General features: G+C 38.4%; 4 protein-coding genes and 1 long non-coding RNA gene across 6 annotated transcripts; 3 read left to right on the top strand and 2 right to left on the bottom strand.

Moving 5' to 3' along the window:
- The first annotated feature begins 3948 nt into the window (after positions 1-3948).
- LOC124183535 (calpain-7-like) lies at positions 3949-8272 on the top strand. The gene is made up of 12 exons (XM_046572166.1): positions 3949-4488; positions 4573-4736; positions 4881-5082; positions 5166-5488; positions 5599-5731; positions 5834-6024; positions 6113-6340; positions 6434-6678; positions 6794-7002; positions 7093-7301; positions 7424-7659; positions 7745-8272. The coding sequence occupies exons 1-12, from the start codon at positions 4296-4298 to the stop codon at positions 7887-7889; spliced, it is 2478 nt and encodes an 825-aa protein (XP_046428122.1). The 5' UTR covers positions 3949-4295; the 3' UTR covers positions 7890-8272.
- A 1235-nt stretch (positions 8273-9507) lies between these two features.
- LOC124183533 (TBC1 domain family member 9) lies at positions 9508-17705 on the top strand. 2 transcript variants are annotated; one of them, XM_046572162.1, is made up of 19 exons: positions 9508-9749; positions 10446-10612; positions 11105-11278; positions 11403-11499; positions 11629-11818; positions 11991-12067; positions 12152-12208; positions 12304-12508; positions 12618-12823; positions 12907-13190; positions 13274-13477; positions 13553-13884; positions 13975-14130; positions 14200-14385; positions 14462-14650; positions 14729-14891; positions 15031-15375; positions 15437-15558; positions 15666-17705. In XM_046572162.1, the coding sequence occupies exons 1-19, from the start codon at positions 9706-9708 to the stop codon at positions 15882-15884; spliced, it is 3417 nt and encodes a 1138-aa protein (XP_046428118.1). In that variant the 5' UTR covers positions 9508-9705; the 3' UTR covers positions 15885-17705. The 2 variants fall into 2 exon arrangements, with proteins under 2 accessions (XP_046428118.1, XP_046428119.1); XM_046572163.1 differs by lacking the exon at positions 10446-10612.
- Positions 17706-17848: 143 nt separating this feature from the next.
- On the bottom strand, positions 17849-18812 carry LOC124183556 (40S ribosomal protein S21). Its single transcript, XM_046572194.1, has 4 exons — positions 18724-18812; positions 18557-18627; positions 18131-18266; positions 17849-17967 (listed from the first exon to the last, which is right to left on the bottom strand). The coding sequence occupies exons 2-4, from the start codon at positions 18604-18606 to the stop codon at positions 17902-17904; spliced, it is 252 nt and encodes an 83-aa protein (XP_046428150.1). The 5' UTR covers positions 18607-18627; positions 18724-18812; the 3' UTR covers positions 17849-17901.
- A 487-nt stretch (positions 18813-19299) lies between these two features.
- On the top strand, positions 19300-27827 carry LOC124183548 (ankyrin repeat domain-containing protein 29). Its single transcript, XM_046572182.1, has 8 exons — positions 19300-19833; positions 21643-21753; positions 21848-21946; positions 25596-25694; positions 25891-25989; positions 26288-26485; positions 26640-26735; positions 26830-27827. The coding sequence occupies exons 1-8, from the start codon at positions 19822-19824 to the stop codon at positions 27025-27027; spliced, it is 912 nt and encodes a 303-aa protein (XP_046428138.1). The 5' UTR covers positions 19300-19821; the 3' UTR covers positions 27028-27827.
- Positions 20017-21741, bottom strand: LOC124183557. The gene is made up of 3 exons (XR_006871003.1): positions 21623-21741; positions 20236-21519; positions 20017-20154 (listed from the first exon to the last, which is right to left on the bottom strand). It is a non-coding gene; the product is annotated as an uncharacterized LOC124183557 (long non-coding RNA).
- Positions 27828-27936: the final 109 nt, after the last annotated feature.

Here is a 27936-nt window from a genome sequence, read left to right as displayed (position 1 = left end):
GCCATTTCTCTCCTGTTGGTCCTACGCTCTTTTCGCTGCGAGTTCTGAGTTCCTGAGGGTCCAATTGGTCAGATAAGGGTCGTTTAAATCGAATCTGAGACCAAAAGTTTTTTGCCCAAAAAAAAAGTAAGGCTAACCCCTTTGTGTTTTTGGCGAAAACTTTCGCGATTTTGAAAAGTGCTGGAATCAATTAATTGTAGCACTGATCGGATGTAATTTCGCGAGAGAAATCGATTGGGCGCAGTCCCAATACGCTGCGATCAACGCATCAGAAGTTACAGCCAAAAAACCTGGACCTGAATTTTCGACATTTTTCAGCAGGTGCTTTTTCGCTCGCCATTTCTCTCCTGTTGGTCCTACGCTCTTTTCGCTGCGAGTTCTGAGTTCCTGAGGGTCCAATTGGTCAGATAAGGGTCGTTTAAATCGAATCTGAGACCAAAAGTTTTATGCCCAAAAAAAAAGTAAGGCTAACCCCTTTGTGTTTTTGGCGAAAATTTTCGCGATTTTGAAAAGTGCTGGAATCAATTAATTGTAGCACTGATCGGATGTAATTTTGCGAGAGAAATCGATTGGGCGCAGTCCCAATACGCTGCGATCAACGCATCAGAAGTTACAGACAAAAAACCAGGACCTGAATTTTCGACATTTTTCAGCAGGTGCTTTTCCGCTCGCCATTTCTCTCCTGTTGGTCCTACGCTCTTTTCGCTGCGAGTTCTGAGTTCCTGAGGGTCCAATTGGTCAGATAAGGGTCGTTTAAATCGAATCTGAGACCAAAAGTTTTCTGCCCAAAAAAAAAGTAAGGCTAACCCCTTTGTGTTTTTGGCGAAAATTTTCGCGATTTTGAAAAGTGCTGGAATCAATTAATTGTAGCACTGATCGGATGTAGTTTTGCGAGAGAAATCGATTAGGCGCAGTCCCAATACGCTGCGATCAACGCATCAGAAGTTGCAGCCAAAAAACCAGAACCTGAATTTTCGACATTTTTCAGCAGGTGCTTTTCCGCTCGCCATTTCTCTCCTGTTGGTCCTACGCTCTTTTCGCTGCGAGTTCTGAGTTCCTGAGGGTCCAATTGGTCAGATAAGGGTCGTTTAAATCGAATCTGAGACCAAAAGTTTTTTGCCCAAAAAAAAAGTAAGGCTAACCCCTTTGTGTTTTTGGCGAAAATTTTCGCGATTTTGAAAAGTGCTGGAATCAATTAATTGTAGCACTGATCGGATGTAATTTTGCGAGAGAAATCGATTGGGTGCAGTCCCAATACGCTGCGATCAACGCATCAGAAGTTACAGCCAAAAAACCAGAACCTGAATTTTCGACATTTTTCAGCAGGTGCTTTTTCGCTCGCCATTTCTCTCCTGTTGGTCCTACGCTCTTTTCGCTGCGAGTTCTGAGTTCCTGAGGGTCCAATTGGTCAGATAAGGGTCGTTTAAATCGAATCTGAGACCAAAAGTTTTTTGCCCAAAAAAAAAGTAAGGCTAACCCCTTTGTGTTTTTGGCGAAAATTTTCGCGATTTTGAAAAGTGCTGGAATCAATTAATTGTAGCACTGATCGGATGTAGTTTTGCGAGAGAAATCGATTAGGCGCAGTCCCAATACGCTGCGATCAACGCATCAGAAGTTGCAGCCAAAAAACCAGAACCTGAATTTTCGACATTTTTCAGCAGGTGCTTTTCCGCTCGCCATTTCTCTCCTGTTGGTCCTACGCTCTTTTCGCTGCGAGTTCTGAGTTCCTGAGGGTCCAATTGGTCAGATAAGGGTCGTTTAAATCGAATCTGAGACCAAAAGTTTTTTGCCCAAAAAAAAAGTAAGGCTAACCCCTTTGTGTTTTTGGCGAAAATTTTCGCGATTTTGAAAAGTGCTGGAATCAATTAATTGTAGCACTGATCGGATGTAGTTTTGCGAGAGAAATCGATTGGGCGCAGTCCCAATACGCTGCGATCAACGCATCAGAAGTTGCAGCCAAAAAACCAGAACCTGAATTTTCGACATTTTTCAGCAGGTGCTTTTTCGCTCGCCATTTCTCTCCTGTTGGACCTACGCTCTTTTCGCTGCGAGTTCTGAGTTCCTGAGGGTCCAATTGGTCAGATAAGGGTCGTTTAAATCGAATCTGAGACCAAAAGTTTTTCGCCCAAAAAAAAAGGAAGGTTAACCCTTTTGCATTTTTGGCGAAAATTTTGGCGATTTTGAAACGATTGTTCGCAGTCTCAGTACGCTGCAATCATTCTATAGAAAGTTAGAGCCGAAAAATGAAGAATTTCATTTGGCAATTCTTTGCTGTTGGTCCCACGCTCTTTTTGCTGCGTTCTTGGAGTTCCTTGGTGTCCTTCTCTGCTAGTCTTCATAAATCGCAAAATGTTTGTTTCACCCCGTGAAGAACGGATCAGATGCAACGTTTGAAGCACGTGAAAATCGCGGTTCGTTCTGCGAAAGGTGGGGAAGAAAAATGACAAATTGACCACTAAAAATTCAAATTTATTTCTTTCGCACTTAGTACAAGTGTTGATGTGTCAGTGTGTAATAATTTAACAAGTTTACAAATGGGATTGAAGCGACAGAGAAACAAGATTACAACAGCATGATTTGAAAGTACGCATGAAATCTAGGTTGTATCTGAGGAAATAGATCTGCACTATACATTGTCTTGAACAGAATATGATAAATACAATATCAGATAGTCATTATCATAGTTCAACATATAGCTTAAGTTTTCGTGTGCGTAGAAGTGCCAGACACATTTTCAGACTACGGTGTATGGTGTAATCCCTCTATTTTATGTACCCCAAATGAAAGTGATTGTAATATTAATTCTCTCCGTATTTTCTTTGTATATCCTCAACTGTTAGTCACTTCTTATTCTAAATATCCTATTCGCACTTCTGGGGGTCGAATAAGTCAAGAAAGAATCAGACAAATGAGTTCTTTGTCAAAAGATTGTTCGCCGAAGTAAAGAATAAAAACAGTAAAGCTGATGGGAAAATGAATTCTTCAATTAGAAAAGTGCAGCGATAGTCATTAATTTATTGTCCTGGTTCTTCCCTTACCATTTCTATCTTCACGCAATACTTTTCTTAGGATGCTTTGACAATTGATACAGTTAGATTTCTATTATCGTGGATATCGTTAGATCCCGGTATGTATATAACATATAAAAGAGACTATCTTCTCTGTGTAGAGAGACATGCGTAGTATTATACAAGGAATTATAAATTAATATCACCTACGACCGTCGCCAGTGTACCAAATGCTTTTCTTTCGTCAATTGTTCAACGTGCAAGCCATTCAAGAATCATCTTCCGACGAAGATTCATCCATTTTTATTGCAAATGTTCCTTACTGCAGAGCTAGTTCTCACATCATTCATACAGACGTTATATTGAGCTCACACTTGTTGCACTGAAATTAGAATAAAATTAGTTCCAGTTTTCCATGTCAGTCATCAGATATTCGAAGTGCGAAATCTTACGCTGTCTAAACGCGAATGTATCGTCATATCAACTCGCTTTTCATCACTTCACCAATGCTTGCCTGATTGCCGTCGCCAGTACCGTCAGGCGTAAATATTTTTACGGAACCAAATCGGTAAGCACAATAAGACTCTCGAGTTACTTATATCCAACTGCCGAGTTTTGTAGGCCGAATAACCAATCTGTAAGTAAAAATCAATATGAAAGAATATAAGAACCGCAAGTTTTGTTCTTCTTTAACGTAATAAATATTAATATCGCATTCAAACGTTGATCTCTAGTTATTATACAGATCAGTGCATTCAAACCAACATAACATGATTACCGACAAAGGCGCTTTTCGTTTATGTCAATTTTCGGACACATCTCAACATCAAGTGATTTCATTGGGCGGATCTAATGGAATACGCCAATGAAATCACTTAGTGCCGTGTTGTGTCAAAAAATTGACTTTAAAGAAAAATGGCCAACATGGCTGACTATACCGGCATTACAGAACGCTGTCGCCCGTATGTCACTCTACTTATTTCTGACACTCGTCAGGGCCATGCGCAGTCTTCACGCCCAAGAATAATCTGAAGTTTTATATGAATTTTTTTTTCTCCTTTACAATCATACAACAGTAATATTTTGTTTGCCTTGTGTCAGTCGTGATTCACACAAGTGAATTTTGTCTGATTTGTTTGAAACCCATTAACAGTATTGGAGCATGATCATAGATTTGGTTTACATAGAAAACTACTAATCATCGACACGACACTCACTTTTCCAACAGCGATACGAATGGGTTATGTTATTGTATAACACGAATGGTGAGAAATTATTACGATCAAAATGGGTCAGACCTTAGAAGATGCGCTGATCGCAGCTCGAAGAGCCGTGCAATTTGACAGCAGTCAGCAGTACAAACAAGCCCTGTACTATTATGACTTGGCAACGAAAAGACTCGCCACCCTACCCCATGACGCAAAGCTAACATCAAAACTCACTGAATACCAGGATAGAATATCGACATTAAAAACACTACGTGAGTTCAGAATCTTTAGTAGACCCTATTCTTTCAGTCAGGTTCATCAATGGAACCAAAAAAACTAACCCTTTCAATTTCCAGTCGCTGATCAAGACAGGAGATTGCATTCAAATGTTGGAACGAATCAAGCAGATCTGCAAAGGTGTAACTTCCTATTTAGCCAAGCACTGGATGCTGACGAAGCCGGCTGTAAAGATATTGCCATTAAGTTGTATACAGACGCAGTTGAACTCGGACTAAGTGCTGTAGGCATGACTTTCAATATAATAATATCTCTTTCTACTGTAGCAATTTCTCACTACATTTAAATCTGGAGAATTATTGTTATCACATTTTCCTAGAGCTTTGATTTTGAAAAGGTTGAAACATTCACGATTTTTTATTCATAGAACCCTGCTGACCCGGAGCGAAAACAAAAATTGACGAACCTTGCTCGGCTTGCCCTTGACAGAGCGGAAGCATTGAAAGGAAAAACTGCACCGACATCTTCGCCTATTAAAAATTCAACAGATGCTTTGCCCAAGTTACCTACCGTTCCCGAAACAAGCCCCAGTCCAACCATTTCAGTCAAAGCCACACCGTCAACTTCTGGTAATATTTGATAACATCATGGAAATCTTGATCTTTGTAGCAATTTTTCTCATGTGCCATATTATTCCATGTTGCTAAAATAGACAAACCACAGAGGCCACCTCTTCACCGAGGCAGTAGCGCGCACCTCACGGTTACCGGAGGAAGCAGTACTTATACAGAAGAAGAAAAGAGAGTGCTGTTGCATACATCACACATAAATAACAATAAATTTGTGCCTTTCATGAGCGTCGATCTGAGCGAAAAATTCCAGTATGCTATTCCATTCACAGACAAAGATGGACTGCTTGAACTTGATCCAAAACAAAAACCAGATTTTTCACGATGGGCTCGACCCGACGAGCTCTTCCCTGAGCCCAAGATGGTTGCGGGACCACATGTTGATTATTTTAGTATAAAACAAACTGTTAGTACCAGTGGAAATATTTGTAACTTGCTTATTGTACTCGATTTATTTCTTCTGTCTTTTTTTTTATTATGTCTCACGTTATGATGATTGGTTTGTAAAAATTGCAGGTAGTTTCTGATTGCTCTTTTGTAGCATCATTGGCTGTGAGTGCTCAGTATGAAAAAAAGTTTCGGAAAAGGCTTGTTACATCTATTATTTATCCCCAGAATCGAAGCAAGGAACCTATATACAATCCTTTTGGTGAGTCAATAAAAATCTGTGTAATTGAACTTTGACTAAATGTGAAAGAACGCCCGCACACACCCAAATAGCCCAATCAAAGCTCAGAAACTTTATTTTTAGGTAAATATATGGTGAAACTACACATAAATGGCATACCGCGTAAAGTTATAATAGATGATCAGCTACCAGTGAGTCGATACAATCAGCTGCTTTGTTCGTATTCCAACAATCGTGGAGAACTGTGGATATCGTTACTAGAAAAAGCTTACATGAAAGTAATGGGTGGATATGACTTTCCTGGATCAAACAGCGTGAGTAATCACATAGGGGTAATAGGTATTTGTGTGTGAGTAATTTCTACAACACCAAAACTCAGTCAGTATCACTTTAACTTCACAGAATATTGATTTACATGCCTTAACTGGTTGGATACCAGAACGATGGGCCATTAGACCTAATGACCCAGATTTCAACAGGGATCGTCTCTTTGACACATTGCTTGTTAGAATGCGCCAAGGAGATGTACTCGTCACTGTTGCGACTGGTGAATTGTCAGATGTTGATGCTGAGAGAACTGGTCTGGTACCAACTCATGCATACGCAGTTTTAGACGTAAAAAACGTAGAGGTATTGAGCTATTCTTTCTGAGTCAAGATTCTGAGTGTAGCAGTCTTGCTCACCGACACTGAATATTTTCTTATCGTTATTCATGACGTACAGGGGGTGCGGCTTCTTCAGTTAAAGAATCCTTGGTCCCACTTGCGTTGGCGTGGCAATTACTCAGAGCTCGACACGAAGCATTGGACGACACAGCTGAGGCAGGCTTTGGACTACGACCCTGATTCAGCCTCCGAATTTGACAATGGAATATTTTGGATTGATTACGACAGTATTTGCAGATTTTTTGACGTCTTCTACCTAAACTGGAACCCAGGGTTATTCAAATTCACGTATTGCATTCATCAGTGAGTTGAAAAATTCTTAAAAATGATTAACAACACAGGGGAATAAGCGGTTACCCATCTCTCGGTCATTAATCATTCATTTTCTATTTCTGTAGTCAATCGTGAAACATTTCAGAATGTGGACAGCAGGCATAGGGCCAACCAAAGACGCTTATAACATTGGAGACAATCCTCAGTTTAGCCTCGAAGTAACTCCCGGAGCTACCGGAGCCATATGGATCCTGCTTACAAGACATATTACAGACATAGCCGACTTCCGACAAAACCAGGAATACATTACAGTTCTGGTGTACCGAAACGATGGCAAACGAGTGTTTTACCCGCGTAAGTGAAGATTTCGATAGAGATGCATTTTTTCAAGGCCATATCGAAACAAAGAACGGAATAATGAATGAAAATTTTCTTTTTTCACAGATGATCCTCCGCCTTATATTGACGGCATCCGAATAAACAGCCCCCACTACCTGTGCAAATTAAAACTGGGACCAAGTAGCGAGTCACGTTACACTCTAGTCATATCCCAATACGAGAAAACCAATACTATTTATTACACCTTGCGGAGTTACGGAACGTGTCCATTCACACTTCGCAAGATCGCCGAGCCGTACAAGTTCGAAAAAGAGGTAGATGCTACGTTTTTCAATTAAATCGGAAAAGCTTCATATGAAAGAAATGATATATACAATTATTTTCGGGGGATAGTTGTCGATTTGACGCTGAAACATCTACTTACTTTTTTCTGCAGATAACAGATGGCCAGTGGTCTGGTATCAATGCAGGTGGATGCGGTAATCACCCTGCAACGTACCAAAACAATCCACGTTATCAATTGTTGTTGCAAAGTTCCAATAACAACAATAACTTGCGCATAATACTGAAAGGGCCTAAGCAGTATCAAATTGGCTTTGAGATTATCACGGTTATTTTAAATGACCCCGAATGTCCAACTGCGTTCAGATCAAAAAGCTCCGGAAGCTTTAGGTAAGCTCCGAAATAGATAATTCCCTAAGCTTACGTTGTGCAAGACTAAAATAAGAAGCATTCCTGATCAATGTCCATTTTATAGATCTGGTTTCGTTGTCTTGGAATTGGAAGACGTGCCTGCAGGTACATACAACATTATTCCATCCACATTCCTTCCTGGTCAAGAAGGTCCGTTTTTCCTTACCTGTAAGGCCTCGTGCAATATTCAACTTAGTCGGATTCAGTAATGGATATTTTATACGGTTCTTATTGGTCAAAATGGGTGGCCAAAAGCCTCTAGAACAGTAAAACAATTTGCACAAAACAAGTATTTCTATTAACAATACACAGATGAAATTCGAGAAAAAAATTTTATCAGTGATCAGTGATTTTACTATGTAAAGTTTTTAAAAATCAAACTTTTATGCACAAACTGCATAATCATAATCAGCCATGTGCCAGCGATTACCGAAAACAAATTTGAATTTTTTTAAACATCATGTATATGCAATACCGCTATTTTTGCCCATTGTTGTATTTATCACAGTTTTTTATTAATAATTGTAATAAAGCATCTAAGTATATATACTGTTTAAAAAAAGTTATCTTTTACTTGATTTCTTGCCCAGCGACATCGGAACTCCACACAAATACTGTACAAAAGTGTATTGTATCCACGTCGGAAAAACTAAAAATGGGAATATTTTTAACATAACTCAGCCACCTAAACTAATTCTATGTACATAAGAATTGAGATAATATTATTAAAAAATGATAACAGTTACTGTTAAACGGAATACTAAGAGAGCAGCAATAATCTTTTTATCTACACTTTAAAATTTACATCGCGTTTCACTTGTACCAAAAATTGCTCAGCACGAATTCACAGATGTAATATTAATAATGATAATCATTCTGATTCTTACAAGCTTAATATAAAGCACATGTAAGTGAAGCACGATTTACCTCAGTAGCTTTGATAAAACAACTAATGATTTAAAAAACCAGGGTTTCTCAATAATTGCCTAGCACTGATAGAAGTTTGGTGTAAAAAAGATCTAAGTTGGTTAGACAGATCGTGCATTTTTGGTGTCTTATACCTGACGTATTATCATGACATTTTTTTAAACATTATTTATGAGATCTTGTAGTTGAACTTTGCCTGTTATGATGTCTTACACACTGTACTTTCAATCCAGTAAACTGAAACCGCTGCTTGAATTCAAATATCAGTAATGCTTTACGATATTAAATATTGCTACAAGTAATTTAATTAATGTTGTAATCAATCAAGTCGTTTCAGTTTGCCGTCGACTGCTAGTATGCAATCCCTACAAGTCTATGGTGGGCAACTCCAAAAATCGTGACACTATGCTGATCAGTGAAACTTCACCTAGTACCATATTTCCAGGTTTTCAGAAAATTTGCATTATCTTACGTATTACATACATATCGAAGTGTTCTAATGAAGGGTATCTCATCGGGCTGGATAGAATAAGTGTATCTCACTGTGCAGGGCGTTCCATTAAGACACGTCAATATCTTACAATTAAATGATCGTAGGACTGGTAAGGTACATCCATACCAATCCATACTGCATAAATGTAGAATACAATTGTCAAAGGATCAACTCGTAAGGAACTTGTATATCATTCAAAAATATTTCCCGCCCCCAGAGTATTCAAATTTTATACATGAACGCACGCGCATTCGACTTGATATTTCTGGTTATAATGCATACATATATGTATGTAAATTTGCACTAGATTTGCACATGAAAGGTGTCAAACTGGCATACAGCAGGGCATGTGCTTTTTAAGCGATTGCCTGCATTGGCTGACAGGAACGTATCGCGCATATTACGGCTAACTTCACGGTGGTTTATCTCTGGGAAACACAATAGTTGAGTTCAGACCGACTTTTTAGCCTCTGTCCCTGACAGCAGAGGCTGATTGTGAGGATTTGTTACGGCAAGACGGCCGAACACGAAAATTTTCGGAGTGCAAAGTGTAAATGCGACAATAACATTTTCCTACCATATGCACTATTATAACATCAAGAAAAATGTGGATGAAGCCACAAGAGGTCTTACTAGCCAATGCTCTATGGTAAAATATCAACCACTCGAATATCTGTATGCCAGGCATCTTCTAATTACTGTTTACATATTTACAATCACACATTCGCATCAACATACATACCCACACGCACGCGAGTATATGAACAATATATGAATAAAGCGAGTGTCGAATAGACAGCTGAGAAAAATCACGCACGTTATCTTTCCGCATATTAATCAACATGTACTCCATTTGACAGCTGTCACGCCTATTATAGTCATTATTATTATTATTCTCAAAATAATTTATTATTGACACTCCTGTCCTCACTTGAATGATCACGATTTACCAATCCATTTGTTTATTACGCTCAATGCAAACTTTCTCCATTCTACAACTGAGTTTGCTATTAACGCATACCAATAGACATCAAAATATCGTGTGATTATCTTCTGCCTGATGATATAACGTCATACTCTTTTACGGTGACTACATTTTACAACTCTAGATTTTTAGTTTATGAATTTATATCATGTCCTTCGTTTATCCATCAGCTTATTTTATGAGATGAATAAAAGAATTTTAGTCAAGTTGTACTTATTTTCATGTAGCTAGTTATTTATTTCCACAATCAAGTCTCCAACTTGTTAGATTCTCTCAAAATAAGTTAAAAATCATAATTCTAAATTGCCCAAGTAAATTCAATTTCTTTGCAAGTATACATTCGTGTACAAATTTATCCAGGGTGACTGAACAGGCAACAGTCTATTTCGTCCTGCAACGTCGCAAGGGTCATGGAAAAGCGAAAGGACTCACATCCATCTTGGTCGGTACATTAGACAGTGTTTTCGACACCAAACCACCCCCTTTCAGAATCCTACATCAGACTCCATCCTCGGATGTGTATTGGAGTAAGTGTTGAATCATCTCAACCGATAGCTGTATACTTTTAAATGTATGCATGATGCTTGATAGTAAGGTTGAAGAAAAAATCTCCCTTTTGTACATATCAAACATCTCTTGTTTTTCCGTTTCTTAATCTGTATTTACTTTCCAAACAATGTATGCTATTAGAAACCATGAAATGCATGTGTTACAGTTGTAGGAAGCACGGATAGCGTGATTAGTCGTTAAACCTCCAGAGGAGGGAGCAAAGATACTTGAAACAGTAACTGATAACAGTTTATGCCAATATAAGCAATCGCAGGCACTGCACGTTTATATAATAAATATTACATTGATAGATTTATCTCACTTGTATTAAGTAAAATACAAGTATAGTTTTGCAACGCTTTTTGTTTCATCTGTATTCTTCTTTTTTATAATTTAAATCCAACTTGTTACCCAGAAATGCATGTTGCTGATCATTGAATGACAAAAAAATAAATGAATAATTTTTTCAGTGGTGGCGTGTGCGCTAACAGCTGAGGATATCGTCAAGGATTGGGCATGGCTTCACGCCAATTTGATAGACACTCTCAAATCGTTTGATACCGAAGAGGAAATAACAGATTTTGTGTGCTGCAAGATACAGTCTATAATAGCAAATAATGTTCCGGAGAGTCACATTGCTGACGGTAATATAAAAAAATATGTGTACAGATTCAAATTTACAATTGGATATATCTTTCAAGACAGGTTTATCTCTTTACAAGTAATTTCTTTTAATATTTCTTTCATTCGTTACCTCTCTGCCTGCAGAAGAAGACCCGCAGTCGTTCAAAACAGTTTCTTTCAAATTCCATCAACACTTCAATCTCCCCCAAGATGAAAAGCTGGTGAATTATTATTCCTGCAGGTAAGAATAAGAACTGTGTACTTACTCAGCAAGATATTGGGTTCAATTTCTTTTTCAGAAATCTTTGAAATCCTATGAATATTGGTCTATGTATAATTCATTTTGTGTTCTTCGGTATTCTGTTATCAGCTATTGGAAATCTCGATTCCCAAGGCAGGGATGGCTCTATCTCTCTGTAAATCACATGTGCTTTTATGCCTACATACTGTCCAAAGAAACGAAATTGGTTATCAGATGGGCAGATATTACGGTACTTGACAAAACCAACTCCATCTTATTCCCCGACAGTATCCGAGTTATAACTCGTGACAATAAAGAGGTGTGTTTAATATGGATGTTGTATTTCAGCAGTCTGATGATTCTCGATCAATCTTTGTTTTGTTACTAGTGAAAATATACGTTTCAGCCCATTATATTAAAACATAGGAAAGATGGCGGAGCATTCGTGAAAATCGTATTATTGTAAATGAATTTGAATATATTTGTTGCAGCACTATTTTTCAATGTTCCTTCATAAGGCTGAGACGTTTTCGTTGATGGAGCAGCTTACAAATATTGCTATGAAAAGGTGGTTATCCACAGCTATTATAGAGCACAAGTTTAAAAACCTTGTTATTTATATTTTTAATGTAGCTATTATCTCATTTTTCAGACTCATTGATGAAAAAAGCGGTTTCAACGAAGACAGAGATCTACTGAATAAATTAAGGTAAGTACTTGCGAATAATCATTAATTCGCTTTCAATTGATATCTACACAATTCATATAAGCGGCTGCTTACTCAACGTACCCGCATTTTTACAGTAAAAATGTGCCTAAGAAACCGTCATTTCTTAAAAGAGACCTCGATGCTCGAGCACATTCTGAGGTCTACAGGTTGCAATTCAGATTACCAGGGAATGAGAAATTGGATGGAAGTATTGACGCCACTTTATGGACTCCATACAATAAAAGACACGTGTGGGGAAAGATATATTTGTCTCAGAATTACTTGTGCTTTGAAAGTAGAGTGAGTAGCGTCGATCAAAAGCTGATCAATAATTAAATTTCACGGATTTCGGTTGAGATTCCAGTGGATGAATATAAAGGTATGAATTATTTTGCTCACGGTTGAACAGGTGCGGCGGATGGTTACCCTTGTCATTCCCTTACGTGAAGTCAGACTAGTCGAATGTGCTGAAAATCAAGCCTCCAACACTGCTGTGGACAAATCCGTACTTGTCACGACGTCAAGATCGTCGTTTTTGTTCGCACAGATACACGACAGAGACTTTGTTGTGCAAAAGATATCAGAGCTTTTGGCGAAGACGAAAATATTTCACCTGTAAGTTGTTTTTCTAGATTATCCGGAAACTGAAAAAGCGTTTCAGCCTATTCATCCTACTTGATATACATGGCAATTTTCAGTACTGATCATATAAGCACACATGCAAGCATAAACAGCGATTTAAGCAATTGTGAGGAAGCCAAATCTCCAGAATGGACTCCACAACCGCCATTAATGACCTTATTCAAAGCACCACTGAGCCAGGAGGCAGCAATAAAACAAGAGGCAAAGGAAAAACAGTGGGAGTTACATTTTGCTGAATATGGGCGAGGCATCACAATGTACAGGACAACTGATACTGCAAAATTGGTTCTTCAGGGAGTGCCACAGACCCTTAGAGGAGAAGTGTGGCTGACATTTTCGGGTGCGTAGTTCTCGTCATTTCTGGGGTCTTCTCAATGTTCAAAAAAGATATCCTTTTTCTTAACGTTTCTTCAAAATTCACAGGTGCTATAAATGAGATGACAATGAACGCTGGTCTCTACAAATCTCTCGTTGAACAATCTCTAGGTAAATCGTGTCAAGCTAATGAGGAAATTGAGAGAGATTTGCACCGCTCTTTACCTGAGCATCCAGCTTTCCAATCTGACACAGGAATAAGTGCTCTCAGAAGAGTTTTATCCGCCTATGCTTGGAGAAATCCTCAAATAGGTGAAGATCTTTGAATTTTCTTGCAAACTTGATCCTCAATGCAGTGCCAAATGCTACAGCGTAATCTTTCTTCAGGGTATTGCCAAGCGATGAACATCGTTGCCTCTGTTCTATTGATTTACTGTTCAGAAGAGGCAGCTTTCTGGCAGCTGTGCAATGTCTGCGAATCATTGCTCCCTGATTACTACGATCGTCGGGTAGTCGGAGCTTTGGTTGACCAGGGTCTACTGGAAGAATTGGCTGCTGAACATTTACCTGCGCTTCATGCTAGGCTGCAAGAGTTAGGTCTAATCAGGGTTATATCGCTTTCCTGGTTTCTAACGATATTTTTAAGCGTTATGCCAACGAGTAGTGCTGTAAATATAATGGACTGCTTTTTTTACGACGGAGCCAAGGTTATTTTCCAGGTAAAAATAGAATTCATTTTAGAGTTTAAATTTTTTTACATGTGGCCAATTTAATTTATTTTTCTTTTTTTTTTTTGGTTTTTCTACCAGATAGCGTTAACCGTATTGGAATGGAATCACGATAAATTATTAAACTGCAGAGACGATGGAGAGGCCATGCAGTTGCTGACGGATTATCTTGGAGGTGTGTTCAATGACGAAGGACCCATTTTACCCAGACCTGTAGACAGCGCTGTACCAAACAGGGTAAAATATCGAGCACTTAGAGATGCTTTACGACTGTGGAATGTTTTATGAATTCAATATTTGTTGCAGAGTATTTCTATACAAACCTTAATATATGAGGCATACTCGAGGTACGGAACTCTAACGACTGGCGGAATTGAACGTCTCAGACTGAAGCACAGGCTAAGAGTGGTCCAAAGTCTAGAAGATGGAATTGAAAAGAATGTCATAAGAAGTGTTGTTGTTGACAAGTATATGGTCACTGAAGAGTTACAGGTAAGTTTATAATATGAAGGTAAATTTCGTCTGGTTAAGCAAAATGGTTCTATTAATTCATGTTACCAACTCACAGGACCTGCTCGGTTTGGTAAGAGAAGAACTAATGAGCCAGAGAAAAACCGAACCTGATCGCTATGATCCAACCCAGCCACCGTACGAAGCTTACAAAGTAGACTTCGAACTCTTTAGAATACTTTTTGGAGGTTTATCTCCATGGGGAAAGTGTACCCAAGCTGAATCTCTTGCTGCAAGATTGTTTCGTGTGAGTATCATCCGAAGTCACTATAAGACATTAATACATATAGAGAAAAAAAAGAGAATGATGATTCGTACATTGCAGCTAATGGATCGCAATCACGACGGACTTTTAAATTTCCGCGAAGTCGTTCAAGCCATTGGAATCACAGCAACTGCAGAACTTACACAGAGGCTAAAGCTTCTGTACACACTTCATCTCCCTCCATTATTAACTCCTGTAGACATTGAGTCACCTGCACATCCTGGTGAGAACTCACACTATTGAGAAGAAAACTTTCATTAAGTCTATTCAATGTCTACAAACAAAAAAAGGGATAACCTGTTATAAATTCATGACCATATTGCTTTGTTATTACTATACTACTGTACATACTTTTTATTCAGATGGACCAGAGGTGGCAGCAGAAGCTACAGATTTCTTTGACAGTATGGAACAAAGCATCGCTTCATTAGAAATGCCAGTTGGTGCAGCAGAAGAGCCTCAAGAAGCGGCATCGTTATCTCGATCAATGAGTCTCAACAGTCAACAGGGAGACCAAACGTGGGAGATTCAAAGTATGGGGAGTTTGCGCTCGATGATAGCATCCAGAGATAGTCCTTTGAACTTAAAAACTGTACCAAAAATGTCGCAACCCCATTTCATAGCGCTGTGGAAAACACTTTATGACATGTTCCAATCCCTTGATCAGTCTGAAGAGCAGGAAACTTATCATTCAATTGCTACGATAGGTGAGCGATACAAATTTTGGTTTTTCATCCACAAATATCTTTAATACTATTTTACTTCTAGGTACGCTTCTACTCCAGCTAGGAAACGTTGGCAAAAACTTCGCTGCAGAAAGAGAAGAATCCGAGGATAGTTTACTCGTTGCTGCGTCACTGGCGCAGCAGGAAATGTTGCCAACTCAGACCGTAAGTTGAAACAGTTTGATGGAATAATTGGTATCTTGAAAATTGATCAGAGTATCGCAGCTGGATTGAACATTTATTGTTTTCCTCTTTTTTTCGACATTTTTCAGTCTCCTGACCGGAACGGCAATCCATCTAACGCCGTTTCCACGGCTGATAGGGATTGGTCGATTACAGTCGAGCAGTTTTTGGCATCTGCATTGACTGGTCAACCGATCGTTGATTTCTTCAGCAAGCGCACTAACCTTATAGAAGCAATAGCTACTCTGAGAAATCGTAGATTTAATCGCGTTCATTCCCTCTCGGATACACCCGTTATAAACATATGACACATAAGCGTCTATCAATGCGATAATATCGTGTGATACACGTACAGAGTATTTTCCAATTCTTTACCTCTAACAAAAGTAACTTTATAATATCAACGATTTAATGAACCCAATGGTTTAATATGCCTTAGGGAATATAAATGAAATACATACTAAATCCTAGGGTGAATGAATTTAGCACTAGAGTAATTGTGGGATACGAAAGCTGTGAAAAAATTTGCCCAGAAAAAACTCAGTTTGAAGTCAAATATTTTTCACACCACTTCTATGTTTATCTAAATTGCAACATTTCAAATCATAAATGAGAAAGAAAATTTAGGTTATTATAGACTAAATAATTCTTTACTTTTCAAATACTTTTATCGGTATGAGAGAAGAAAAAAATTAAACTCCCAGGCGCATGAGTGGTTGCATTCAGCAGTTTCAACATTACAAGTATATAATAGATATGTCATGATGCAAATAATCAATTTACAACAGATTTATATTCAAGTTGACAGATTTATATGTATATATATGTATCTACATTACAAAACGCAGTTTGAAAAATGGTTTGTGACAGATACATTTATCATAATCGCTGTCCTCTCGATGAGGTCCCAATGACAAGAACCGACTTGCATAGCATAGATATTGAATTCTTTTATGCAGCTATGATAAGACAGTGCTACGTTATTGTAATTAGATATTTTGGTACTGAAATTGGATAGTGTTAATTAATTAAGATACCCACTCAAGTTTTCTTCGCTGTTAATTTAAATTCTAAAAAAGCCTGTTTTACTAGGCTTAATGTGTTTAAACACAGCAGGATTTTATGAACATACCTCGAACGGTGTACATACAGGGATAAGTATCAAGTTAGAATTAAAATAATTTTACTCACTGTTTAGACCAGAAGTTTATACCGACTTGAGAGTAAACATGAGACGTGATTGCACCTCCGAACACACGTCTTACCTACAGTCAACAAATTCCATTTCATCACCAATAATTACAGAATTATATTACGAGCATGAATTTATAGCTAAAATATTCATATTAATTTATCGTTTTTGAAGATCACGGTTATACGTAATCACTAATGTGTATTGCAAAAAATTACAGTATACCAAAAATTGCAATGAAGTCAAGATAGTTCACCGTAAACAGTAATATCAAGGAATCGTCCGTTCATCTTCCATGTAAAAAAAGCGTTATTATCAATCTTCCCATTTATTTGATTTTGATAAATATATATAATTTAGACTCGGAAGAGAATGTTCGTTTCTTGTCACCAATTTAATAACTAAAGTTAATAATTCAGTATACGTACAATAAAAAGTTAAAAAATGAGAAATCGTGAAATATATATACATGATTATACGTGTGCATACGAAACTGCAAGAATTTGATAATCTACATATAACTTAAAAGTTTTTCGAAAATCTGAGTCCACTGATTAGACAAAAAATGAAACACTCTTGATGAAGAGTTAAGTCAAGCTCCTGCATTTTATGAAAATTCGGCCAAAGTGCGAATAGTGAAAAACTAGTTTAGTAAACAATTGTAACAACTTTCAAGAATATTCTTACCCTTTCAGGATTCTTCTTTTTTTTTAGTATAAGACGGAATCTCTGGATAGTACATACGTGTACTAGTCCTACGGCTATAAACGACGTAATATTCCAAGGCAAGAAATATCTGTGTCATGTATTATAAATATAGATATCTGTAAATAAGATGAGCTTTATCAAATTCATTTTGTGCATGGTGCATATGATTAATGTTCTGAATTATCATTGTTATTATTTTATCAATCGTGTAATAAAATTCATACTCCAACTACTGCATTCATAAGCTTTTCTATCATAAATCCCAGTTAGATTAAGTTCACTTCCACACATGAGCAACAGTTACTATCAGTTTTCACTTCTGCTGAAAATTAAAATTGCATTAAGTAAAAAAAATTACACCGTAAACCCAGATTTGTTTTATAGAATTATATTTATGGAAACTCGTAGAGTACAATCATAGTTGATTAATAGTTCTTAGCCAAAATTCCATCTTTCTTAGCAAGACGGCCGATGCAGTCGTCCGATTCACCCTATTAAATGAAAGACATTGTTGAAATTATTTTTTTGTACCTTTCCCTTCTTCTTGTAGTATCATTGCTTTACAAGTAACATGACGCTGATACACTTCGGATGCAAAGAGAATTTATTTTCGTATCCATTGTTAAAAACTTAAGACCCTTCGACACTACGTACCATACGCCTGATTGCACCGCAGATGGCATACATTTTTGAGGTTTCGGTCTGACGCCCAGTTTGAGGGTCGACATCAGCCAAGGTAAGCTGAATTGAAGCGTGGTCCTTTGCATGGATGATGCGGTTGCTTGCAGAGCTGAAAAGTTTTACAGATGGTTTTTTTATTTCATGCTACAGATATGATTCAAAAGCATTTACAATCGCATAGTACGTTTAGCTGATGTCAGACGCTAAAGTGAACAAGCATTGAACAAACCTAACCTAACTATTGAGTCCATTTTTTCTGCAAAAACCGCCCGAGCTTTTGGAGCTACGGGACACAGATGAAAATGTGAATTATCATCGTGTTCAAAGTCATGTAGCGCAAACACTGAAGAGATTGATTTAAGAATAAAATAAATATTAGCACGTGTGAGGATAGCTTACCATTTTCGTGGGCAGTACAAGTCGACAAATTCACCAGCGTCGTTCTCCATTTTTGTTTAGGATATCTGAAACTTGATTAAAAACTTTCGATTTATCACCGACACCAATTAATGCTGCAAGCCGCAAAGATTTAACATTTATTCAGCACAATTTTGACACACGCTTACCTCCAATATCGCTCTAGACCGGAAAAAGAACGTGTGAGATCCTTAGCTCACCATCGAAGCTTGGAACTATCGATAGTGTTTCGTGAAGTCAACCACTGATGGCGCTGTCGAAGTCACCGAACGACGGTGCGAAAATGAAAGGTTTTTGAAAATCTTTCGGAAGGGTCATGTACAATTTGGATGTATCCAATTGAACTGAATTTAATCTCATCTTTTGATTACCATATAATCTGAGGTAAGGAACTTTTTTCTTTGATTAAAACATAACGCAACTCCGTCAAGAGAAAATTGCAATTTACAAAAGCCTCAGTTCAAACTTCACTTTGTAATACTTCTTCTATTATTCGTTCGCGTTATTTCATGAACATTTCGTATGACTGCACAACTTTTTACCAAGATATTTCGAATAAAAAATGAATAAATACAAGTGAGAAAGTCAAGTTCGAAATCACTGCAGAATTGCGTGTACACGCTTCGGTGAACTGGAAGGTCGTCCATGTGGTGCCACCACGCGGAATTCGAAAGAACGTTTATCAATTTTTGCCCGGCTGCCTGCTGCAACCGCCTGGCACTTACAGCCTGCACTTGTCAGGCTCCAGCCAGTAGCCGACGTAGCCGTCATTCGGCTGTTGTGCCGCGGCGTGTCCGTCGGTCGAAGCGTAAGTTGATTCGGTACTTGCGTGATTCGCGATTTAGCGGCAGACACCCAGCATCGGCGCAAAGAAGTCGAGAGCCAGGAGGCGGTAGGCAGATGGACGCTGCAGACACAAGATGCTGCGTCTAACGGTGAAGGAATAATTTCCGACAATTCCGAACGGGAATATCCAAGAGTTGCATACCCCTTGCACCAGGATACGTACGACACTTGTTCGCGCCCGACACGTGAGCCTTCAATTGTTTATGACATTCGTGTCTCGTCGCATTAATTTTCAGTGATATCAATTACGAGAGGAACGCGAACGCGATTTTATTAACCGCGATCATTACGGGATGATTAGTTTTCGTTATTGACGAACGAGTGATTTCTATTCCATGTTTCTTACCTACGTATATCCTTACTCTGCAATTGATTCGAGATAGCTACTTCCTTATCTTAACATGTCTATGAAGGTAAGCCCGTAATTACGAAATCTTAAATTTAGTGGATCGTACTATAGATATCTAAGTTAGTTCTTCAAGTGAAACTATATTACTGAAGACGGTATATTATACATACTTTGACATTGTGTATACCATATCTCTAAGTTAACACACAATGGTTATCATAAATGATTACCAATATTTTTCACTCGAAATCAAAGATTCGCCTGTAATACATACATATACATACACGTACAAATTTATCGCTGGCATTTTCATTTCTCGACTTTCGACACTTCAATTCGTACATACCTTTCACACCTCGGTTTCCCTCACATTTCCCAGTACGCCCTGCAAATTTACAATCATTAGATGTGTAAGTGATGAGCACCACTGTTATGCTCTCTGATTGGTTCGAGATCTGTGACGTACCGAAGGTTATTCAATCGTTCGAACATTGCTTATGACATGACAATGTATTTTATTTAGACAATGTAATCTATTCCGATTGTTGCACCGACTTTTCCTTATTCGAGTTACGTAGATCTAGTCGAAGAAATACACGTATGACTTTCATAAATCAAATAAATACCTATTTAGAAGTAACAAAACTCCATTCCATACTATGTTATACTTATTCGTACTCTTGAACTGAACATCGTACGTTTTATCAAGGTATACATAAATAATTATAGCTGTGGTCACCGAAACGTTGTTGTCGCCGGTATGACGTAATTCGCGGCCGCGCGGTTACGCGCCCGTGTACATTTTTTGTTTTCAAATACAAAGCCGACCAAAGTCTCGACAAGTTGGTTTTAGTTACGAGGTATCTGAAACCTGTGTGAATCCCGGATTTCAATTTCCGTAAAATTAAATTTGTCGTACTAACTACGGTCCTATAACAAACTTATAAACGAACCGATCAATTTGTGACCCCGAAATAAATCACCTAAGTAAATATTTCGTAATACCAATGATAAAAATCTTGATGTTATTATACGTCTCACACGACTACTGCTATATTTATTACGTAACTCGCTCAGTTCCTTGATTTAAAATCGACGCATGTGGATAAAAACACGCGGTATGTGTTATAGGTATACGTAATGTAATATTATTACGTTATAGAAATAACCGGCGTACCGCGTGCGCGGCCTTGACGGAAAAACAACAACCTTCATGAAATTTCATTCGAAGCCTTTCGTCTTCCTTCCAGCTTCCGCTGTGATTAATGAACTGTTAACAAATATTCAGGGATCCGGTTTTAAACCGCCTCTGCGCATCTCGGTCAACCTGCAGTAGCCAAAGCCTCTTCGTATAATGCTGCATGCCTATCCCTACGTGTCGGGTGTCCCCATTTATGTGAATATACAATCACACCTCATCACTTTTACTAAACCCCCTGCAGTCACGTGGGCAAGAGTGCAACGTTCAGAAAAGACAATGTAGCACGCGTATAATACAATAGAGACAATTCACCGACTGCAGGAGTCACAGCTTCTATTCACTAAGTACTTCCAATTACTCCGAGGACCCTGCCGATTAGTCCATAAGAGCCCAACAATTGGCAACGAGCCTGCACGGCATGCGTCGTGACTCGTGCCGCTGATTCTGATTTCATCTCCGCTCTATGAGATCATTCGTACATCAGCCGCATTATGTTTATTTTCAATAAAAATCTCCCAACGTACAATACCAGTGGGAAAAGTTACAACCCTGAGGAAGGAAAAAATATGCATATAGGATTCTGTTACAGTAATAAAAAAAATGTTGTTTACTCTTTTGAAAATAGAAAATTTATAACGCTTTTTTTTACTACCACTTTCTTGACACATGCAGAAAGAGTCTCCGTGGGATGTGGAGCTCCACTTGGCCGCGGCGAAGGGTGACGCCAAACGACTTCAAGTACTTCTGGAATCAGGCCGGGTTCACGTAGATTGCAAAGATAAGGTTCGTAGCTCGATAGGACGCCTCGTCTCTCCTTATGAGAGCGCTCGGGGGGCTGCAATAAAAGAGGTTTCACCACCGAACGACTCTTTTGTAGGATGGTACAACTCCGTTGATACTAGCTGCCGCCGGAGGACACGTGGACGCGGTCGCCGAGCTGCTTCAACAGGGTGCCGATCCAGCGGCGAAGAGGCTGGTGAGTCCCAAGATTGCGGAGTTATTGCTTTATTTTCTACCGTACTTCTCCGTGGCTTCTGGTCTCTCACTTCTCTTCCTCCTTAAAATAAAATGTCCCTGAAGTCCGTCGTTCAAACGATGGTTGCGAAATTTTACCTTGACCGAGCAGTCGCATATTAACTGGTCTCCTAGATTCTATTTTCGATTTTGCAAGAGTTACAAGAATAGGTATGCAACATTGAAACCTCGCCGTAGGTATTTCAGTATATTATCGCCAGACTTTGTGACAATTAAAATCCAAGGTGTAGAAAAACTCTATATTTTCGCAATTTTATTATCATCTGCTAGGTATACCGAAGTCGCGAGCTGCGATACGTAATAAAATGTGAAATTCTCGCGGTGAGTCTGAGCTACTGGAAACTGAACACACCTGTACCTTGCGTATCTACGTATTTAAATGCGGTTCTCAGATTTCCAAGATCTAATATGTATATACAGATTCTTGTAATGGATACACTGAGAGCTGGTCTTGAGTTTCACCCATTATTTCGAGTCTGCGGTGCAGCGGTGCACCGCAAGTCAGTGCGAAGTAAATCGTAATTCACATTCATAGATTTCATCTACTCAATATCGACATGTAAATCCTAACGAAAACTGATGCGTGACATTACGTACAGCCACTCCCCGGTTGAATATACAATTTATTTAATTATGAATATTACAGAATGGTGCCGATCTCTACCCGTAACTAAATATAGACCGAGCAGTGCAAGTCGCGAGCAGATAATTATTGTCCTTCGTAAGTGCAGTCTATAATATCATCGTAGTACACTTTTTACGATATTCTTATGCCTGTTCAATATACACGAGTACGGACCATACGGTTTCAACTACCGAGCTATAATCATTGAGTATAGTCGCGTTACGTGTGCGTGGTGGCGATATAATAATTATCGCAGCATAAAAGAAAAGAAATGAAAAAAGGAGAAGAGAAATTTACACCTGCTCTAAATTCTAATCTGGTATTCGTGTTTCTAGTCGCGTGTAACACTTTATGAATCAGTTTTCTTTTCAAAGATCCTACGACAACAATTATTTTTATCCTATATTGTTACGTTCTTCTCGATCCCGTGAACGTAATTCTCAGATTTTCACAGCTAAATCCCGCGAGATTTACGGATGCATATTTTTTACTCCAAGTCACGGTTGACAGACGATTGGAGCGGACGGACAGCTGAGTTGCAGGCTGCTGTAGTATTCTGAATAATAACAAAGAGAAATGAAAAATTCTCTGCACTATATACTTGCATTAGCTAGTCTACCACGCGAGCCGTTGTAATTTAGCATACCTAGGCATAATTAATATACCAACGCGGGCAGTTTCAGTCGGAAATTAATTTATTCATTTTTTCTTCCTCGTATATCAGCCCTCTCGAGTTCTAGAATACGACATGGCGAAAATTGCTGCTTCTCTGATCGTTGCGATGTCGGATATAGCCAAACCGTACGATATTAATATACCGTGATCAATACTCCTATACATAGTTATATCGTATAGAATATACCTATAACGTCCAATAACAGGCATAATATAATAATAAAAGTAAACTTTCGGCGGTTGGCTCGTGTCTGTAACTATTAGGACACTTGTTGGATTATTATGTCAGGCAGTTGTCTTGCATCGCTTTTCCTCTTGCTCTTGTTAAGTGTAGGCTGATGTACATACACATGGCTGATTTAAGTATGCGTACACCTGGTGTACACGCCTGATGTGTTTGCTGTGGCAACACTTGGCTCTCTGGCAGCTCGCTTAACGCCGGAGTGAAAGTCGATTCACCGGCAGTGGTCAGGTCGACGTCGTTACCTGCATTCTCGACGTCAGCTTGCTGCCGCTCAGCTTGCATACTGGATAACAACAATTATTCTTTTGATAACCTCTGGCTGAAAAATCGCCCAATTCTTGCGACAGAAGATGCACTACTAGATTCTGCCTTGCTGTAGACTGCGATTTTTTCATCCCCATCATCTTGCAGTCTGGAGAAAAGTGTAGATCCGCGACTGAAACATGTACAAAATATTTTATTAATGTTGTTATCGAATATTCACACTGCAGGCATGTGAAAAACCATTTTGAACGCTTGACGTCAGTCTAATAACTGACTTGTACGCGAATGCATATCAATGTCATTAAAAACTCGGAATTTAGCTTGTGAAATTTGTTCGGTAAGCTCCTTACAGTTACTAAAAATGTATGCATGCAAGTAGGTGTGTTGTATTATAAATTTCGCTCGCACAGTTGGCGTTAAATTATCCATAAATTCCATAGCATACTTATTGTTAGACCGATTTAAATACGAGATTCCGTAACGCGCTCAACTGGAACAGAATTCCTTTTTTTCTTTCCATTAAATAAACTGTGAAGCTGATGATTGAGGATAACATAAGCGAAGCGGTGTTCAGCCCATAAATTCCAAAGCTTGTTTATGGCACGTATATCTGACGTGAGTTAAACCGGTTAATTTATTTGCTATGAGCAGCTCTGTCCTTGAAAGTTTGAATTATTCGAGCGGGAGTTTGTTCGGCTCAGCTATTCCGATTAACCGTATCGCGTGTACCGAAGCGCAGTTTTTGTTGAACTTGCCGTAGTGGTTTACCTCCAGCTGTACAAGTTCTTCTTTTCTTTTGTTTACTTGCCCCTTTTTTTCAACTCAAATGGGTGAAGGACTCGTTGGCAACTTTGAGTTCTATAATATCAATGGACTCAATTATGTTGAAATCGAATTCTGACACGCGATCGTGAAAGCACGTACACGTATGTAACGGACACTCGTTAAAGTTGAAAAAAAAAGATAATTTTCAATGTCACTACAAAACGCCTGAATCGCGGAGCGACGCAACCCGCCATACATCTCAACCACGTAAATTGGCGTAAAAATATTTAGCAAAAGTATCTGTTTCCGGTGAATTCGCGTCGGGGAAAAAATAAGCTTACGAGATATATATATATATATATATATATATGTATAATTGAAGACACTGAAACGGCAACGACTTGGTGATTAGTTAGGACTACGAATAGAGGAGAACAACCTCCGGGCTGTACAATATGAAAAGAGCGGGCGGCCCAGGTTTTCATAGTTTACAGGGACACGTCGTGACATTTAAATGTTGTCATCCGCGTTAGCGGTTTTTAAATGACCTCATCTGCTAATAGCCTGATATTGTACATTATATACATACACATATACATATATATATATACGAAAGTTTGACGCGTGGGAAGACTGGCTACATTCTACCGTGTTGAAGTTGGTAACGTTCCAAGTGTCATGAAGAACCGTTATTTCATGATTTTTGAATTGTTTGAACTTCGGTAAGACGTAATAAAACGAAACAGAATCATATTTTGAAATTTTCGTTTCTTCAAAGTTATTGTAAAAATAAGAAAATAGTGATTTTTTTCCGCAATGTTTCGTTACGATAACGTTACTAACTTCAATCTCGTTAGATTCTTTCTCGTATGCGGGCCACGGTTGAAGAAGCGTATAAAAATTCTTACTCAAATTCAACGTCGTTGACAAAGGATGATCAAAAAATCGTTTACACATTTCTATCGCAAACTTAGGTTACATGAATTAAATCTTAATGATATATATTTTTCATTCCAGACCGGTACAACGGCGTTGTTTTTCGCGTCGCAGGGAGGATTCGTCGACGTCGTCAATTTGCTGCTAGACAACGAAGCCTTCGTTGATTCTTGCAGCGTGGTAATTAAAAAAAAAAGAAAAAAAAATTGCTTATTCTTAGGTCCGATAGTTCAAGTGATGCTAATAGGACACATGAAATATGACTTCTCAAATAATCATGTGCGACTCACTTCATTATGTGGCATATTTCTTTCATGGCTACTCAGAAATTTTAGATTTTTATTTATGCACGAATTCAAATGAAATTCATTTACAGGACGGCGGGACTCCGCTTTTCGTTGCCTGCCAATGTGGCCACCTCGACGTCGTTGAAGGACTTCTGGATCGAGGCGCGAACGTGAACGCGCACATGAAGGTTTGATACATAGTATGACATTCTTCACACATGCGAACAACGCTAATTATAATAAATGAGCGGCGTGGATAAATATTACACGAATAAAACTGAGTGTTTGGCTAGTTAGTAAATGCGAATGTAAAACAAAAAAAAAAAACAAAAAAACACATTCCTGTGAAATTGTTTTGCGGCGCTAACCGAATTCTTCGAGCCAAATACAAGGATCGTTAAAAAGCCATTGAGTGATACAAATTCTTTAGATTATCGTTATCAGTCACTTTAAAAACCGCTATTATCTTCTTTTCTTCATACACAGGATGGAGCCACCGCACTTTTCATTGCAGCCCAAAATGGACACGTACGTATTTTGGAGGTCTTACTTGAACGAGGAGCGAAAACCGACGCGATTAGGACCGACGGGGCTACTCCTCTTTGGATCGCTGCTCAGATGGGACATGACCACGTTGTAAGAAGGCTCTTGAAGGCCGGAGCAAGGGTAGATTCGACAAGACATGTAAGAAGAAATTCGAAGTATTCTTTTCATATAAATGTACAGTTGCAATTACAATATACATTATCATCGCGTCATTCTCACGCGTTATAGAATATGTAACTTTTCATACCATGTTCAGAAATGTTGTCTACCAAAATTTTCTGTTTCATTACAGGACGGAGCCACCCCGTTGTTCAAAGCTGCGCACAAGGGTCACTCGGCAGTGATAGCCGAACTTCTTAAGTATCGTCCATCTCTGGGAATTCTTCCAGTAAGCATGAGCCTTGAACTTTAGTAAAACATTCGACGAAGTAGTAAGACTGTAGAAAATTTACAGAATAGAGTATATCTTTTATCTATGGTAGAATGGCGAGAGCGCTCTCCATGCAGCGGCTTTGTCCGGTCACATGGCTGTGGCGAGACAGCTCGTAGGCGCAGGAGCCGATGCTCTGCTTCTCAATCAAGAGGGCGTTACACCGCTTCAACTTGCAATCAGGCATTCGCAGACTCAAGTGATCGATTACCTCACTGACAAAGTGAGAACTCGAACAGCGTCTCGCTGAGGTATCATCCGCACGACGGACCATCAGGATCATAAGTATTGTAACTAATAAGATGAAAACGTTTATCGAAAGATAGATCTTGGCAGACTAATGTCAAGTATTTTCAATTAAGGCATACCTTAAGACATTTTTCAAAAAATTTGATCAGGGAGATGTATCGAGAAAGAGAGAGAGAACAAGAGCAGAGCAATTTTTTTTTTTTAGTTTTTATATGAAAACAGAGATGGTTCACGGAAGATCGAAAGGGAATTATACTTGACGTAAGGTTTACACGAAGCAAAAAGGAAAATAAATTCTATGGAGAGGTATACTCTTATACGCAGCTAATCACAGAAAATGAAATTATTCAACATTTGTATACGAACAGTTATTTTCACACTGTTGTTTTGTGAGAACCAATCATATCGTAAAAAAATGGTAAGCCAAGTTAATTTATATTCCCATTCTCTCTTTCGATCTTCGTCTGTAGAGAGGATACGGTCCATATCTTGACAATTTTGACATGTATAAGAATATTGTTAACAAAATATCGTATACCATGTAATATATTTACATTTATTCGCGGTCTAATCAGTCTTTCGATTAAATAGACATTATTTTGATGTTAAATTAAGTCGTAAAACATGCATTATACGCCTACCCTGATTAGGAATAAGATATTCCCGTAACGATATTAGTAGCCTATAAAAATCGATTGGACAAGAAAATTGATTATCATTGTTTCGATTTGAAAAAAAATATATATATCTAATAAGACTGACCGATCTGCCTTGTAAGACACCGTAGATTATTTTTAAAAACTACACACCTATTATTAGAATAGATACGGTACAAAATATTATTATGGAGTATGTGTATATTGCACAGATACAACCGATTAGTATTTAGGTAAATGAAGATTTAAAAAAA

Source organism: Neodiprion fabricii, chromosome 5 (assembly GCF_021155785.1).
Source record: "Neodiprion fabricii isolate iyNeoFabr1 chromosome 5, iyNeoFabr1.1, whole genome shotgun sequence".
NCBI classification, from domain to species: domain Eukaryota; kingdom Metazoa; phylum Arthropoda; class Insecta; order Hymenoptera; family Diprionidae; genus Neodiprion; species Neodiprion fabricii.
Note: the sequence above shows the minus strand (reverse complement) of the source record. Positions and strands in the feature narration are given on the sequence as shown.